We start from the raw sequence: 14,743 nt of genomic DNA, 5'->3' as shown, positions 1-14,743 counted from the left end.
TTTGAATTGTCATAAATTGCAATTGGACTTTGGTCCAATTCGTAAGACAGGGATAGGTGATCCTTTTGGTCACCAAAAATATTAGATGAAAAGAAAGTAGGAACTAACTTGACCACGATCTCTTACAATGTAGAATAGGTGAAACGGGCTGCTTCTTTTCCTATGTATATACAATGATTTGCCAATGATTCCATAAGGCTCAGAAAACTGGAGAATTTCATAATTAGTTACAATAAAATCTATTACCATTGAAACATGTAAAAGTCAAAGTTCATACTTTATAACAGGGGTCGGCAACCTACGGTTTACGGGCCGAATGCGGACCGTAAACCGAAATCATCCGACCCGCAGGCGGATTTTCCCCCCCCGTAATCATCTGGCCTGCCGGTCGCCCCGAGCAGTGGCCGGGGCGCTCCGAGCGCGGCCAAGCTCTGGCTGTACTGCATTCTGCGCTAAGCTGCCGGCAGGGCCGCACACCTTCTGTGAACACGTTTAAGAAAGAACTGCAGATGCTGGAAAAATCAATGGTGGACAAAAAATATTAGAGAAACTCAGCAGGTGAGACATGCAAGGATTGCATGAGGCTGCCTCACCCGCTGAGTTTCTCCAGCATTTTTGTCTATCTTCTGTGAACACATGATTTGATGCCTGCCATCTGGGGTGGGATGGGGGCAGGATCCATGTGTACACGTGATAGATGTGGCCCGCCATCCGCTCACAGACATTCGTCCCGGCCCCTATGCAGAACAAGGTTGCCGACCATTGCTTTATAGGAAGGATCAGCAGATGCTGGTTTATACCGAAGAGAGGCACAAAACGCTGGAGTAACACAGCGGGGGAAAAGGAATAGGTGATGTTTTGTGTCTGTACCCTTCTTCAGACTATCACTCTATCAAAGTTCATACTGATTGTTTGCTGCACATAGTTTTAAAACAATGATAAGCAACAGGGAACTCTGTGTAGCTCTAAATTTATGCAATGGTTGAAGAAGCATTTACGGGAAGTAATTCCTCCTTTGTTTTGGTGTCAGCGAGCCAATTCGTGTGTAATGAGCCTTTTGCAGATGAATGCTATTTAAATATTCCACGTAATTTGCTTTAATAAGGAATCTAAAAAGCTGAGATAATTTAGCTTCCATTTTTATAGGAAAGTTAATTGTCAGTGAATTTGGTTTTAAAGAGAAGCTTGATTGCATTTAAACTTGCTGTAGTCATCAATATATATTTTGGGACTGTAGGTTGAGTAATTAAAATCAATTATGGATTTCATGATGAATTTTCACCACTTTTTTGACCATGACTGCTGTAATTTGAGTGGTTTCAAGGCTATGAATTCAACACTGTTGATGTGAAAACAGCATTAAATACGACTGAAAAATACTTAGGAGAAATTATTTGTCATCCTTAATTGTTACATTTTATATTCACATTCTCAATCTGTGAATAGTTTAATAATAAATGTTGTCGAAAGGGCAGTGTAAATGTTGTAAATTTACGGCAATACTTCACAGGATCATACCACTATTCACATAAGATGTTGGACGATTTCAATTGTGATGCATAACCCAAGCTTTAAACATATTAGTTTACCAGTTGGAAAAGTCTACCACAGTGTACTTATTTAGTGTGCTACGTTTATATATGTTTTGCTGCTACGTTGTAGCTGAGCAGCAAAACAGTAAGAACGTTCAATTCTGCAATTTTAGGTAACCACCCAAACCCCCACCCCACTGTATTCCTCCCCATCCCCTCTTTTTATTGTGCTCCATCTGGACTCGCACCCATTTCTCCCCTTCCATCTACATACCTTGTGCTGCATTCACAATTTGCAACTCTTCTATCCTTATCGCACACCTTTTGTCTTTTCACCTCTGGCCTTTGTCCAACCATCTGCTTATCATCTCCCCCTGACATAGCCACATCCACCTATCACTTGCCAGGCTTTGTCCTGCCCCTCTTATCCTTTCTTCCCCCAACACCCCATCCTCCCCATCACAATCATCTGAAGAAGAGTCCCGACCCGAAACAGCACCTATCTATGTTCTCCAGAGACTTGCTTTCTCTGGCAGCCAGGTGGACTGTGCTCCTGTGTATTGTTGATGGTGGGGAGGGTTTGAGGTGTCATGAAGTGAGTTACTAGCTGCAGAATAGCCAGCCTCTCACTTGCTCTTTAACCGTATTAGTAATAAGCTTGGTAAACATTTAGTTCACATTTAGTACTGAGCCCCCAAGATATTAATGACAGGGGACTCAATGATGGTAATTATATGAAAGAGAAGCGAATGGACGCTTTCTTGTTGGAGATGATCATTGCCTGATGGTGGCTTGGATGTTACCTTTCACTTATCAATTCCTATCTGGACATTGTCCATATTTTGCTGCACTTCGATACTGACTGCTTCATTTCAGATTCAGATCAGATTCTGCTTCATTACAGAGACAACGAAATGCTGAAGAGATGTGAATAGAAATAAACATTGTGCAATAATCAGTGAACGTGTCGGTTGGAATGAAGAAGCTCAAAATGGTTGCACCGGGAACTCCTGCAGTGATGTCTTAAAACTGAGATGATTGAGCTCCATCAACTAGAACTTTAGGTCAACACTTCCCTTAGGATGATCTATTATATAACTCCAGTCGGTGGAGAGTTTTCTTATTAAATTCAGTTTTACCAGGGCTCTTTGCTGTCCAGGGCACTCACTGTTACCTCAGCCTGGGAATTCAACGCTGGTTCTTATTTGGACCAAGTATGTGGTTTTGCATTGTGTGGTTTTTGCAAAACTCAATCTGGGTATGTTGATCTGTCACAGTCACCTTAATTATCTCTTGATGATCACTCTACCTCTTCTCTGAAATATGTTTTGGTCACAGAGCATGATGACGGTTTATTTACTAACAGTTTTCTCCATTTGAATTTACAAACAGTGTACATGCCATCAACATCATGGTAGATTAGTCTGATCCAATTCAGTACATTGCCTCCAGCTATTGAAGATAATAACTGTATTTTCAAATGTGTGGGCAGTAATTGCAAAACATACAAAATATTTAGAAAGGAATTTATTAGAAATAAAATACAGCCATGAACTTCAATAATGTTTTATCACCTCTCTCACAAGGGTCATAGAGTAACTCGTATACAATGAGTTACATCGGGTGATTGCTTCCTCGATAAAGCTGGTTGCTTGTATGTGGAGAACAGCATTTTGTTTGTTTGCCCAGTCACCTTAAACTACCAGATGGCAGGAGTATTCATCGGATAGACATAAAATGCTGGAGTAACTCAGCGGGACAGGCAGCATCTCTGGAGAGAAGGGATGGGTGATGTTTCGGGTCTGGACCCAAAACATCACCCATCCCTTCTCTCAAGAGATGCTGCCTGTCCTGCTGAGTTACCCCAGCATTTTGTGTCTATCTTTGGTTTAAACCAGCATCTGCAGCTCCTTCGTACACAGGAGTATTCATGGGGATCTTTAACCTCTTCCTTTTCTAATCTGAAGAAACACAAAGTAACATGCCTTAAAGAGTACCGCACAGTGGCTCTGACATCCAACTTCGTGCAGTGCTTTGAGAGGCAGGTCATGGCGCACATTAACTCCTGCCTTCCACGGCAATTTGGTCACCACCACAACAGGTCCAGGGCTGATGCCATCTCCCTGGGTCTACGCTCATCCTGAACATATGGGTAATATACTCAGTCAAAGAATGGATGACAAAGACACCTATTCAGACATCGATTTATTGACTATAGCTCTACATTCAACACCATAAATTCCAAGTAAACCTTTTCCATTTTCTTGGACCGACTCAGCACTTTCATCTGCAGCTGGAACCTTGACTTTCTTACCCATAGACCACAATTAGTGACAATATCCTCCAAGATAGTTCTCAACACCCCAGTGGCCTGCAAAGTTGCATTCTCAGTCCCTTACTATGCTCTTTATACATGCTCTATAAATTCTGCTAAACTCCATCTACAAGTTTGCAGAAGACACCATTGTAATCTTATCTCATTTGCACTTCTGGATAGCACGCAAGCAAAGTTTTTCATTGTGCATGTGACAATAATAAACCAATACTAATACCAATGCACTGTTCTAAAAAAAACTGAAGACCTTTCTTCAGACTGAAGAAAGGTCTCGACCTGAAACGTCAACCATTCCTTCTCTCCAGAGATGCAGCCTGTACCGCTGAATTACTCCAGCTTTTTGTGTCTATCTGTTGGAGAACAGAACCTGAACAATTGGCATTTATTTTTGTAATTGTAATCCTGCCCATAAAAATCATTTAATTTTGCAGCCTATGAAAAGGCCTTTCAGTTAATTGAGTTTGCGCTAGCTATTTTGAAGAGCGATCCTGCATTTCCCCATTGTGGTGCAGTATTTTCTCAGCAACATTCCCTCCTTTAACTATTTAGCAGTTACTGAAGTGAATTAAATTTGTATCCATCACCCTTTCATACTATGTGTTCTAGATATGGTTGAATTTAATGTTTAAAGTGACGAGAGACTGAGTTGATTGGCCATTTGCAGCGTTAAGGGGTCAAAAATGAGCATCTGTGGATGCAAGAATAATAGCAGGAGGTTTAGAACAAAACAACAGGACTGGATAAGGTGTTGCAGGGTCAGGTTGGATAGTTGGTTTTGGGAGTGTAAACAATGACATTGACTGGCTGACACACATGGCCTATTTCTGTGAAGTCGCCTTCAATGTATTTTAAGTGTCTGGCTCTGAACTTTCCAAAAAGGGAGATTTTACTATCAGGCTCTTGAACATTACACAACATTAACCTCAGCGACTCTGTGAACTTCTTTGGTTGTACTACGAGCTTTACTTTTCTTTGGACCACTATTATATTTATTAATTTATTGAACTTTAAAATTATTTTATTTGACCGTGTGTATTGTGTTTACGGGCCTGTTTAATTGCTTCAAGTACGAATTTCATTGTTCCGTTGTAGTTACAGATGACAATAGACATTTGTTGCAGGAGTAGGCCATTCGGCTCTTCGAGCTAGCACCGCCATTCAATGTGATCATGGATGATCATCCCCAATCAGTACCACGTTCCTGCCTTCTCCCCATATCCCCTGACTCCGCTATCTTTAAAAGCCCTATCTAGCTCTCTCTTGAACGTATCCAGAGAACCGGCCTCCACTACCCTCTGAGGCAGAGAATTCCACAGACTCACAACTCTCTGTGAGAAAAAGTGTTTCCTCATCTCCGTTCTGAATGGCATACCCCTTATTCTTAAACTGTGGCCCCTGGTTCTGGACTCCCCCAACGTCGGGAACATGTTTCCTGCCTCTAGCGTGTCCAAACCCTTAACAATCTTATATGTTTCAATAAGATCCCCTCTCGTCCTTCTAAACTCCAGAGTGTACAAGCCCAGCTGCTCCATTCTATCAGCATATGACAGTCCCACCATCCCGAGAATTAACCTTGTAAACCTATGCTGCACTCCCTCAATAGCAAGAATGTAATTCCTCAAATTAGGGGACCAAAACTGCACACAATACACCAGGTGTGGTCTCACTGGGCTCTGTACAACTGCAGAAGGACCTCTTTGCTCCTATATCGACTCCTCTTGTTATAAAGGCCAACATGCCATTCGCTTTCTTCACTGCCTGCTGTACCTGCATGCTTACTTTCATAGACTGATGTACAAAGACCCCCAGATCCCGTTGTACCTCCCCTTTTCCCAACTTGACACCATTTAGATAGTAATCTGCCTTCCTGTTTTTGATACCAAAGTGGATAGCCTCACATTTATCCACATTAAACTTCATCTGCCATGCATCTGCCCAGTCCCCCAACCTGTCTAAGTTACCCTGCATTCTCATAGCATCCTCCTCACAGTTCACATTGCCACCCAGCTTTGTGTCATCTGCAAATTTGCTAATGTTACTTTGAATCCCTTCATCCAAATCATTGATGTTTTTTTGTAAATAGCTGCGGCCCAAGCACCGAGCCTTGCGGTACCCCACGAGTCACTGCCTGCCATTCTGAAAGGGACCTGTTAAGCCTCACTCTTTGTTTCCGGTCTGCCAACCACTTCTCTATCCATGTCAGCACTCTACCCCCAATACCATGTGCCCTAATTTTGCCCACTAATCTCCTATGTGGAACCTTATCAAATGCTTTCTGAAAGTCCAGGTATACTACATCCACATACTCTCCCTTGTCCATTTTCCTAGTTACATCTTCAAAAAATTCCAGAAGATTAGTCAAGCATGATTTCCCCTTTGTAAATCCATGCTGATTCGGACCGATCCTGTTACTGCTATCCAAATGTGCGGCTATTTCATCTTTTATAATTGACTCCAGCATCTTCCCCACCACCGATGTCAGGCTAACTGGTCTATAATTCCCTGTTTTCTCTCTCCCGCCTTTCTTAAAATTAACAATTAAACACTCTTGACTCTTGACTTTTCATCATTTATTAGTTTTGTGGTGCAAGGACATTTCTTGGCATGATTTACTACATTTGCCACTGGCCTCATTGAAACAGAGACAAATTGCACCAATTGTCACCACAACAGTTTAAAGAAAATAAATACCTTCCTGCAGTATGCCACGGTTGAGATTGATCACCTGTCCTGAACATTGCTGTCCAACTTTCCTCGGTACATTGAGATGAGTGGCAGCAGCTTGTTGTCTGCCCCATATATGTTATTTACCTGTCAAAATTGTGAAGATATATGCTTGCACCTTCTTCAAATTGAATTGGGGAGTTGATGTGTCTAGACAGAACAGCTGCCATGAGACATTATTTTCTTGTGGTTGATGGTAAGTTTGTTCATTCCTTTACAGATATCAAACAGATGAGTGAAGAAATGAAAGAAGGCCTTGGGCAACTTGCAGTCATGCTACAATTTTATATGAAAGAGGAAATTCACGATGTATCCCAGCTGGTTCCTGGTTTAAATCTGCTTCACCTCTTTGGTCAAGTAAGTTTATTTTTAACTTACTGATACAGGATTCAATGTTATTGAACTGACCGAGGCAGATTTCCATTAACTGACCACGTGAATTGCTGAGTGTGCTGCTGGATATGCAGAAGTATTGATGGTCTCTGCATTGGGATAGAAACAACATATTTGTGTACATCTCATACGCTGCAATCCTGCTGTGCAAGATTGTTATTTTGTGAAAATGTGCATCATGAGACTGCTGCAAAGGGAACAGAAGTCTAAAGAATTCATCTGCTGCCAATTAGCAGTACTTTTGCTGAAGAAAATGTATTCTTGGAACAGATATTCCCCCATGGTGAATGTTTTAACTGCCTTTCAGTGTTTTAACTTGGTGATTGCCGATTAGCTGCCAGTGAATTGCAACACAATTGAATCTCTGGTTTCCAATGAAAAATGTAACAAATTAAGTTTCATTTGTGCATTTAGTCTTGCTGAAGGTTTTGATTAATTTCCTTTGTTTCAACTCAGTGTGAGCATACTTGTTTACTTTAGTTTAAACATGTAGCATGGAAATAGGCCCTTTGGCCCACAAAATCCACGGCAACGATCAGTTCACACGAGTTCTATGGAATCTCATATTCTCTTTGCTGACAATTTAGTATTTTCCAGTAAACTCCAGAATTTCACGTTTATCTACTGTTTTTGTGAACCCTGGCTCTGCCTTGCAAAATGCTTCTCTTTGAATCATATATTATTCTATATATTTGCTTTTGGTGTACAAAATTGTCACAAGCTGATGTCATCGCACTTTGATTCCATGTACCATAAAAACAGTAACACTTTGCATTTCATCCTGATGCAGTTCTTCCCACTTTGCTCCAGATAATAATGGAAGACATTTCACTGGTAAATATGGTGATGTAGGATCAACTGGCTGCAACAAATTACCTGGTTCATAAAATCTGTTGATTTTGCTTAGCAGCACTGCCAGACATGCTTACGACTGCTTCAGTCAGTTATAATGCCAGGGCATGAACAAATTCTTCAATCTTGAAAAATCGAGTTGGTCTGAGTAGAAACTGGTGATGGGGTTTCTGAGTATCAGACTCTGGGCAGACATTAAAAATCTTTCTGCATGCATTTTAGTCACGATGTGACTGATTAAATCTGAGCCTTGACAGATACTTGGTAACTATCACTTCTACTTCCTAAACAGTCATTCGGTGGTAAAAAAAAATGTCCACAATTGGTTAAAAAAAGGAAAGCAGTATTATAAATTTCTCATTTTCAGGGCTAGCTAACATTCCCACTTATTGTTCACTCTCTAAAGCACAACTGATGGAGTGGACTGAGATGGAAGGTGGCTACCTGTGGTGTGTTCAAACACTCTGAAGTGATGATTTCTCACTTGAATAAACTGCCTGATACATTTAATGTTGTCTATGTGTGGGAGATGGGTTTCTTGGGCAAACGGAAATGCGAATTATGCTTGATAGTGTTTGTATGTACAAATCTCGTGCTGTACATACACATTGCCATTTTTTCCACAGTGCCTATGTCTATCATGGTAATTGCCAATGTTAACATGTCCCAATGAATTGTACTATTTGATCAGTGGAAGTGATAGTATTTCCTGGCTTAATGCATCATCTTCCTCTCTAATGCAGATTTACTGATAGTGCTGCAACATTGCAATACTTCATCCTTTATATGTGTTTTGAAGGTCTAATATGGCTGTACATATCAATATTCCCAGTTCAAAATGTTGTCATTTGTTCTTGAACTCTGATTTTCAAACTGATTTTAACTGATGTGAAATGTGCATTCTCTAAAAGGGTATTCGTACAAGTGTTACGGTAAGGAATGATTGCTTTGAATTTTATCCGTGTCTCGACAAGATGTTCAGTACCGATGCGTCGTGCTTCACATGGTGTAATTATGGCTGTGCGTAACACATGTTAGGTATGAAGTGTCGAGTGATGCCGTTGCTTTATGCGCATTCATTGCCTGGGAGAGGGTGGTGAACTTCAAACTGGTTACATCAGCCTACATCGACCCTCAGAGCAATATCACTTTCACACTCGTGCAATGCCTGGCTACTCTGAAGAAAGGCATCTCGCAACGTTGGCCTCTTTCTTTCAGCTTGTGTTCACGATCACAAGCTTCTGTATTCCCTTTGCATTAATTGTGTAATATAGGAGAGTGATGCCTGTGGGTTAATTTATAAAAAGAATGACAATCTTTCAACATGGTTAAATATAAGAAGACATAGAGATCCAAATGAATTTATGCCTATGGACCTTTTGACTATCATGGGCAGATTCTGAGCATAAGCAAGTACATGGCTGGGTCTTGTATCTGGAGTGCAGGGAGTGCTGCTGAATGCCTCCATTGGCTCAGGTTAATTCCTGACCTCTGGTGTTGTCTGTGTGGAGTTTACATGTTTTCCATGTCACTGTGTGGGCTTCCCTCAGGTACTCTGATTTCCTTCCACATTCCAACACCTGCTGTATGTAAAGGGGTTCCTGTAAAGTTGCCCCATGTGTTGGTAGGTGGTAGGAGAATCAGGGGACTTGATGGACATGTAAGCGTGAATAGGTCGCAGTGTTATTAATAGGAGAATGGGATTAATTGGATTGCTCTGAGTACTGATGTAGACTCAATGGGCCAAATGGGCTCATTTAATGTTAAAGGAAATACCTGTATAATGTATAAGAAGCGTAGATGCCACGCTACCGCTGAACAAGTGACCTGGTTAGAACACGACTGGGAAATCGTTAAACATTCTGGGCACCACATATTGGCTTTGGAGGGAGCACAATGTATAAATAACAAGGTCAAATTATTTGGTTTAGTTTAGTTTAATGTAGTGATCCAGCAAGGAAACAGGCCCTTCGGCCCACCGATTCTGCGCCAACCAGCTATTCCCGAACACTACCACTATCCTACACACTGAAGACAATTTACAATTCTTGCCAAAGAAGCCAATTAACTTACAAACCTGTACACCTTTGGAATGTGGGAGGAAACCAGAGCTCCCAGAGAAAACTCGCACGGTCATGGGGAGAACGTACAAATTCCGTACAGACAGCACCCTTAGTCAGGAGCAAACCCGGGTCTCTGCCGCTGTAAGGCAGCAACTCTTCCACTGCGTCACTATTGTGTTAAATCAGGTTAGATAAACTTGAGCATTTACACCTGCAGCATTGCGGATATGATGGTTGAGTGCTGCTATTCGCGTAGCCTGTTGAAGAAATAATGCACTTACATTTCTTCTTCAGGTTGACAGGTGGCAGTGGCATTTTTTGTTGCATCAAAGCAACATAACACTTGCTAACGAGTGATAATATTAAAGTGAACAAGCTTGCAATAATACTTGCAGAAGTATCTTGTCTTTCTACATACATTATTGTGGCCTTGACAAACATAAGGGTTAGCACTACACGCTACGAATCCCAGCTGTGGAGACACTGGTATCGTTGTCTCGTTGTAGGACATTGATCATCTTTTAATCTGGATTTTTAACTTAAGTATTGTGGTTTTAAAAAATATATAAATTATGAAGTTTTTATGTGATATACCATGATTTTATATATATTTATGATATTTGATATGCAATGCATTTTTAATGTAATGTTGCCCCTTGACCTTGAGTCCGTAATAAAGTTTATTATTATTATATACAGACTTGCAACATGTAGCTGAAGTTCAAAGCTGGGAGCTTGATGTGCAGAGGCTCCAGGGTCATGTATTGAAGCTCACTAATTATGTATAAGAGTCTGAAAAAGGGTCTCTAGCCAAAATGTCACCTATTCCTTCGCTCCATAGATGCCGCCTCACCTGCTAAGTTTCTCCAGCATTTTTGTCTACCTTCACTAATTATGTAAAATGAGTTTACTTTTAATTTTCACATTAAAGGAAATCCGTGTGTTTTTTTCAATCTCCGCCATTATTGTTTGTCATCAATTCAGAGTGGGTTTCTCTGCTGGCACAGATTATTTATTTTTAGCTGAGTCAGGTGTGTATGTGCATGTGTGTGTGTGCGCACGCCTGAGCCTGGATGTCAAGTGTGCTCACCCTTATTGGCAATATCTCAAGGTTCTTCTGCATGTTGACTCGTAATACAGCAGATCAGAGCAGGGATTTGTTTTCCCTTCTGAGGAAGGACACACTCCTGTTTTCTGAGTGTTCAATGTAATCAAGCAGGCATCATTTTGTTTTTTGATTTTTGAGATGGTAACCTCCCCTGCCTTGGCTCTGGGGCTATTTTCTTCGCAAAATGGAAGGGCTGAACCAGTTTTTATGGCAAAATTGCAGATTGTTCATTTGGATGTTTTGGCCCACTAACCATTCACATAAGATATCATTAACAATGTGTTCACCTCTCTACAACTTAGTGTTAGCATTTTGTTGAGTTTAGTTTAGAGCTGCAGCATGAAACAGGCCTTACGGTACACCGAATCCATGTTGACCATTGATCTCCCGTTCGTACTAGTTCTATGTTATCCCACTCCCTACATAACAGTAGCAATTTACAGAGAACAATTAAACGACAAACCCACACATCGTTGGGATGTGGGAGGAAACTGGAACACCCAGAGGAAATCTATGCGGTCACAGGGAGTGCGGAAACTCCACGCGTACAGCAGCAGAGGTCAGGATTGAACCTGGGTCTCGGTTGCTGTGAGGCAGCAGGTCTATCTGCTGCGCCAAGCATTGACATTTGTTAGCCTTTAGACTCGAAGGCCTTCACAATAATTTTCCCGAATCACTGCGTGACCATTTTTAGAATACAGGTTTTTTATATGGTTAGAATTTAGGAAACGAACCTGCTGCTTGTTCACTTGCTTTGCTGCTTTGTCTTTCAAGGTGACAACAATGTCTGCAAATTACAAATAAAATACTTAACTGAATGTAAAGCACTTTGGGATGCCCTCGGACACGCATGCCTTCCTCTTTTTGTTTATCTTCATTCACTAGTACTTAAACAAAATCACAAGTGTCTGAAGAAGGGTCTCGACCCGAAATGTCACCCATTCCTTCTCTCCAGAGATGCTGCCTGTCCCACTGAGTTACTCCAGCTTTTTTGTCTATCACACGTGTCGTTGTTGTTCCTTGGTTAGGCCACATCAGAAGTATTGTATGCGGTTCTGGTCACAGCTGTACAGGAAGGAGGTGGAGGCTTTGGGGAGGGTGCAGAAGACCTGGGTGGTGCTAGGATCAGAGTGTGTTGGCTGAACAAACTTAGGTTGTTTTCTCTGGAGCGCCAGAGACTGAGGGGTGATCTAATGGAAGTATATAAAATTCTCAGAGACAAAGATAAGGTAGCACCTTGTTTTTTAGAAGTTTTAATTGCTCGGTTGAAACTGCAGTTTTCAAACAAAAGGAGCAATTAATCATCTAGTCTGTATGTGGTTTGTAAAGGAAGGGATAAATATAATGAGAACGAGATTACAGGGGCACCTGTTGTCAGTGGTCTCCCTTTTGTCAAGCAGTTGATAAATGATTGGCACTCCGTTACCTGTGCCCTTAAATTGGGACAAGGGAGAGGACAAAAGATGAAGCTTAACCTTCCCACTGGTCCATTACTGCAGGTGACGTTGTCGTGGTTTGATGAGAATATGTTTTGATTTTTGTAGATTTCATTAAATCCCTGCAGCTCTTGCTGTGTCAGGCCCGCTGCTCAAGGTCACCATTGTCCATGCAGGTGGCTAAGTGTCTGTGCATCTCAACCTCCATCTATCACGAAAAAACATTTGTGAAGGAAACCATGTTGGGTTCATTCTGAAGGAATGAGGCAAGTAGTTGAAGTAGGAAACGGAAATTGCACATTATTGGACATGGAACAGGTGCAGGCTCTTCAGCCATGATGACTGTGCTGACCTTGATACCAAATTAACCTAATTCTATGCCTGCACATGATCCATATTCCTCCACCTCCTGCATGTTCTAAATGCCTCTTAATCGTCACTGTATTGTCTGCTTATACCGCCGTCTGCTTGCAACCACCACTTCCTGGTAGTGCGTTCCAGGCACCCACTAGCCTCTGTGTAAAACAAAAAATGACTTTCCATGCAAATCTCCTTTATATTTTCCCCTCTCATCTTAAAGCTGTGCCCTCTAGTAATTGACATTTCTACCCTGAGAAAGAGATAATGGACAGTCTTAGCTATCTGTGCCTCTCATACTTTAATAAAGTTAAATTAGGTGAAGATTGGAGAAGATCGTATAGTTTCTATTGGAGGTAGAATATAATGGCATCCTTCATCACATCAAAAGTCACAGGCCCAGTCAATTGCTTTTTTTAATTAATGTATCCCAAACAACAATTGTTTGACATTTTGATCATTCATGCTAAAAAATAGGATTGTTTGACCTCGGGTTAGGCCGATTGTCGGCTAGAGACAGATGTGAGCCCAAGAAGGATACATATTTTTGAACTGTGGAACTGGCTAACGGACCAGATCATAGAATCATAGTCACAGGGTCATACAGAGTGGATATGGGTCCTTCGGCCAAATTTGCCCATGCTGACCAACATGCCCCATCTACACTTGTCCACCTGCATTTGGCCATATCCCTCGAAACCTATCCTATCCATGTACCATATAACCATATAACAATTACAGCACGGAAACAGGCCATCTCGGCCCTACAAGTCCGTGCCGAACAACTTTTTTTTCCCTTAGTCCCACCTGCCTGCACTCGTACCATAACCCTCCATTCCCTTCTCATCCATATGCCTATCCAATTTATTTTTAAATGATACCAATGAACCTGCCTCCACCACTTCCACTGGAAGCTCATTCCACACCACTACCACACTCTGAGTAAAGAAGTTCCCCCTCATATTACCCCTAAACTTCTGTCCCTTAAATGTACCTGCCTAAATATTTTATAAATATTGCAATTGCACCTGCCTCAACTATCTACTCTGGCAGCTCGTTCCATATACCTACCACTCATTGTGTAAAAAAAAGTAGCCCCTCAGGTTCTTATTAAATCTTTCCCCCCTCACATTAAAACTATGTCCTCTGGTTCTTGATTCCTCTACTTTGATTAAAGACTGTTTGTTTGCCCAACCTAATCCCCATGATCTTATACACCTCTGTAAATTCACCTCTCATCCTCCTGAACAGAACAGAAAGTTCAGTATGGGCAGGGGAGTTAAAGTGGTTAGCAACTGGGAGATCCAGTGGGCCTTGACGAACCGAGCGCAAGTGTTGAGTGAAACGGTTATAACAGTAATAGTTACCAATCTTTCAGGAGGGATAAAATAGGTGCAGGAGTAGGCCATTCGGCCCCGAGCCTGCACCGCCATTCGATATGATCATGGCTGATCATCCAACTCAGTATCCTGTACCTGCCCTCTCTCCATACCCCCTGATCCCTTTAGCCACAAGGGCCACATCTAACTTCCTCTTAAATATAGCCAATGCACTGGCCTCAACTACCTTCTGTGGCAGGGAGTTCCAGAGATTCACCACTCTCTGTGTTTCAGGTTGAGACTCTCCTCCAGAGATGCTGCCTGAACCATGGAGTTACTTCAGCACTTTTTTTTAAAGACTTTTGACAGTTTTGAGTGCTTCCTGTAACTAGTTCAGGGACTATATCAATATCTATATCAATGATTTGGATGTGAATGTACAAGGCATGCTTAGCAAGTTTACAGATGACCTTAAAGTGGATGGTATTGTAGATATTGAAGATGGTTGTCAAAAATTGTAGCAGGATCTTGATCGATTGGGCAGGTTGAGGGATCTAGAAGTGCAGGTACACAGTTCCTTTTCTGGAGCAATGCTGAAAAGGGTGCAGAGAAGATTTACGAAGA

General features: G+C 41.6%; 1 protein-coding gene across 1 annotated transcript in view; it reads left to right on the top strand.

Moving 5' to 3' along the window:
- The window catches only part of smyd3 (SET and MYND domain containing 3), a 745,780-nt gene that overhangs the window by 199,146 nt on the left and 531,891 nt on the right, over positions 1–14,743 (top strand). Inside the window, exon 5 of the mRNA XM_055639282.1 lies at positions 6,812–6,948. Coding sequence (XP_055495257.1) covers positions 6,812–6,948 — 137 coding nt within the window. The remainder of the gene's footprint in view (positions 1–6,811; positions 6,949–14,743) is intronic.

This window comes from Leucoraja erinacea, chromosome 8 (genome assembly GCF_028641065.1).
Source record: "Leucoraja erinacea ecotype New England chromosome 8, Leri_hhj_1, whole genome shotgun sequence".
Lineage (NCBI taxonomy): Eukaryota > Metazoa > Chordata > Chondrichthyes > Rajiformes > Rajidae > Leucoraja > Leucoraja erinaceus.
Note: the sequence above shows the minus strand (reverse complement) of the source record. Positions and strands in the feature narration are given on the sequence as shown.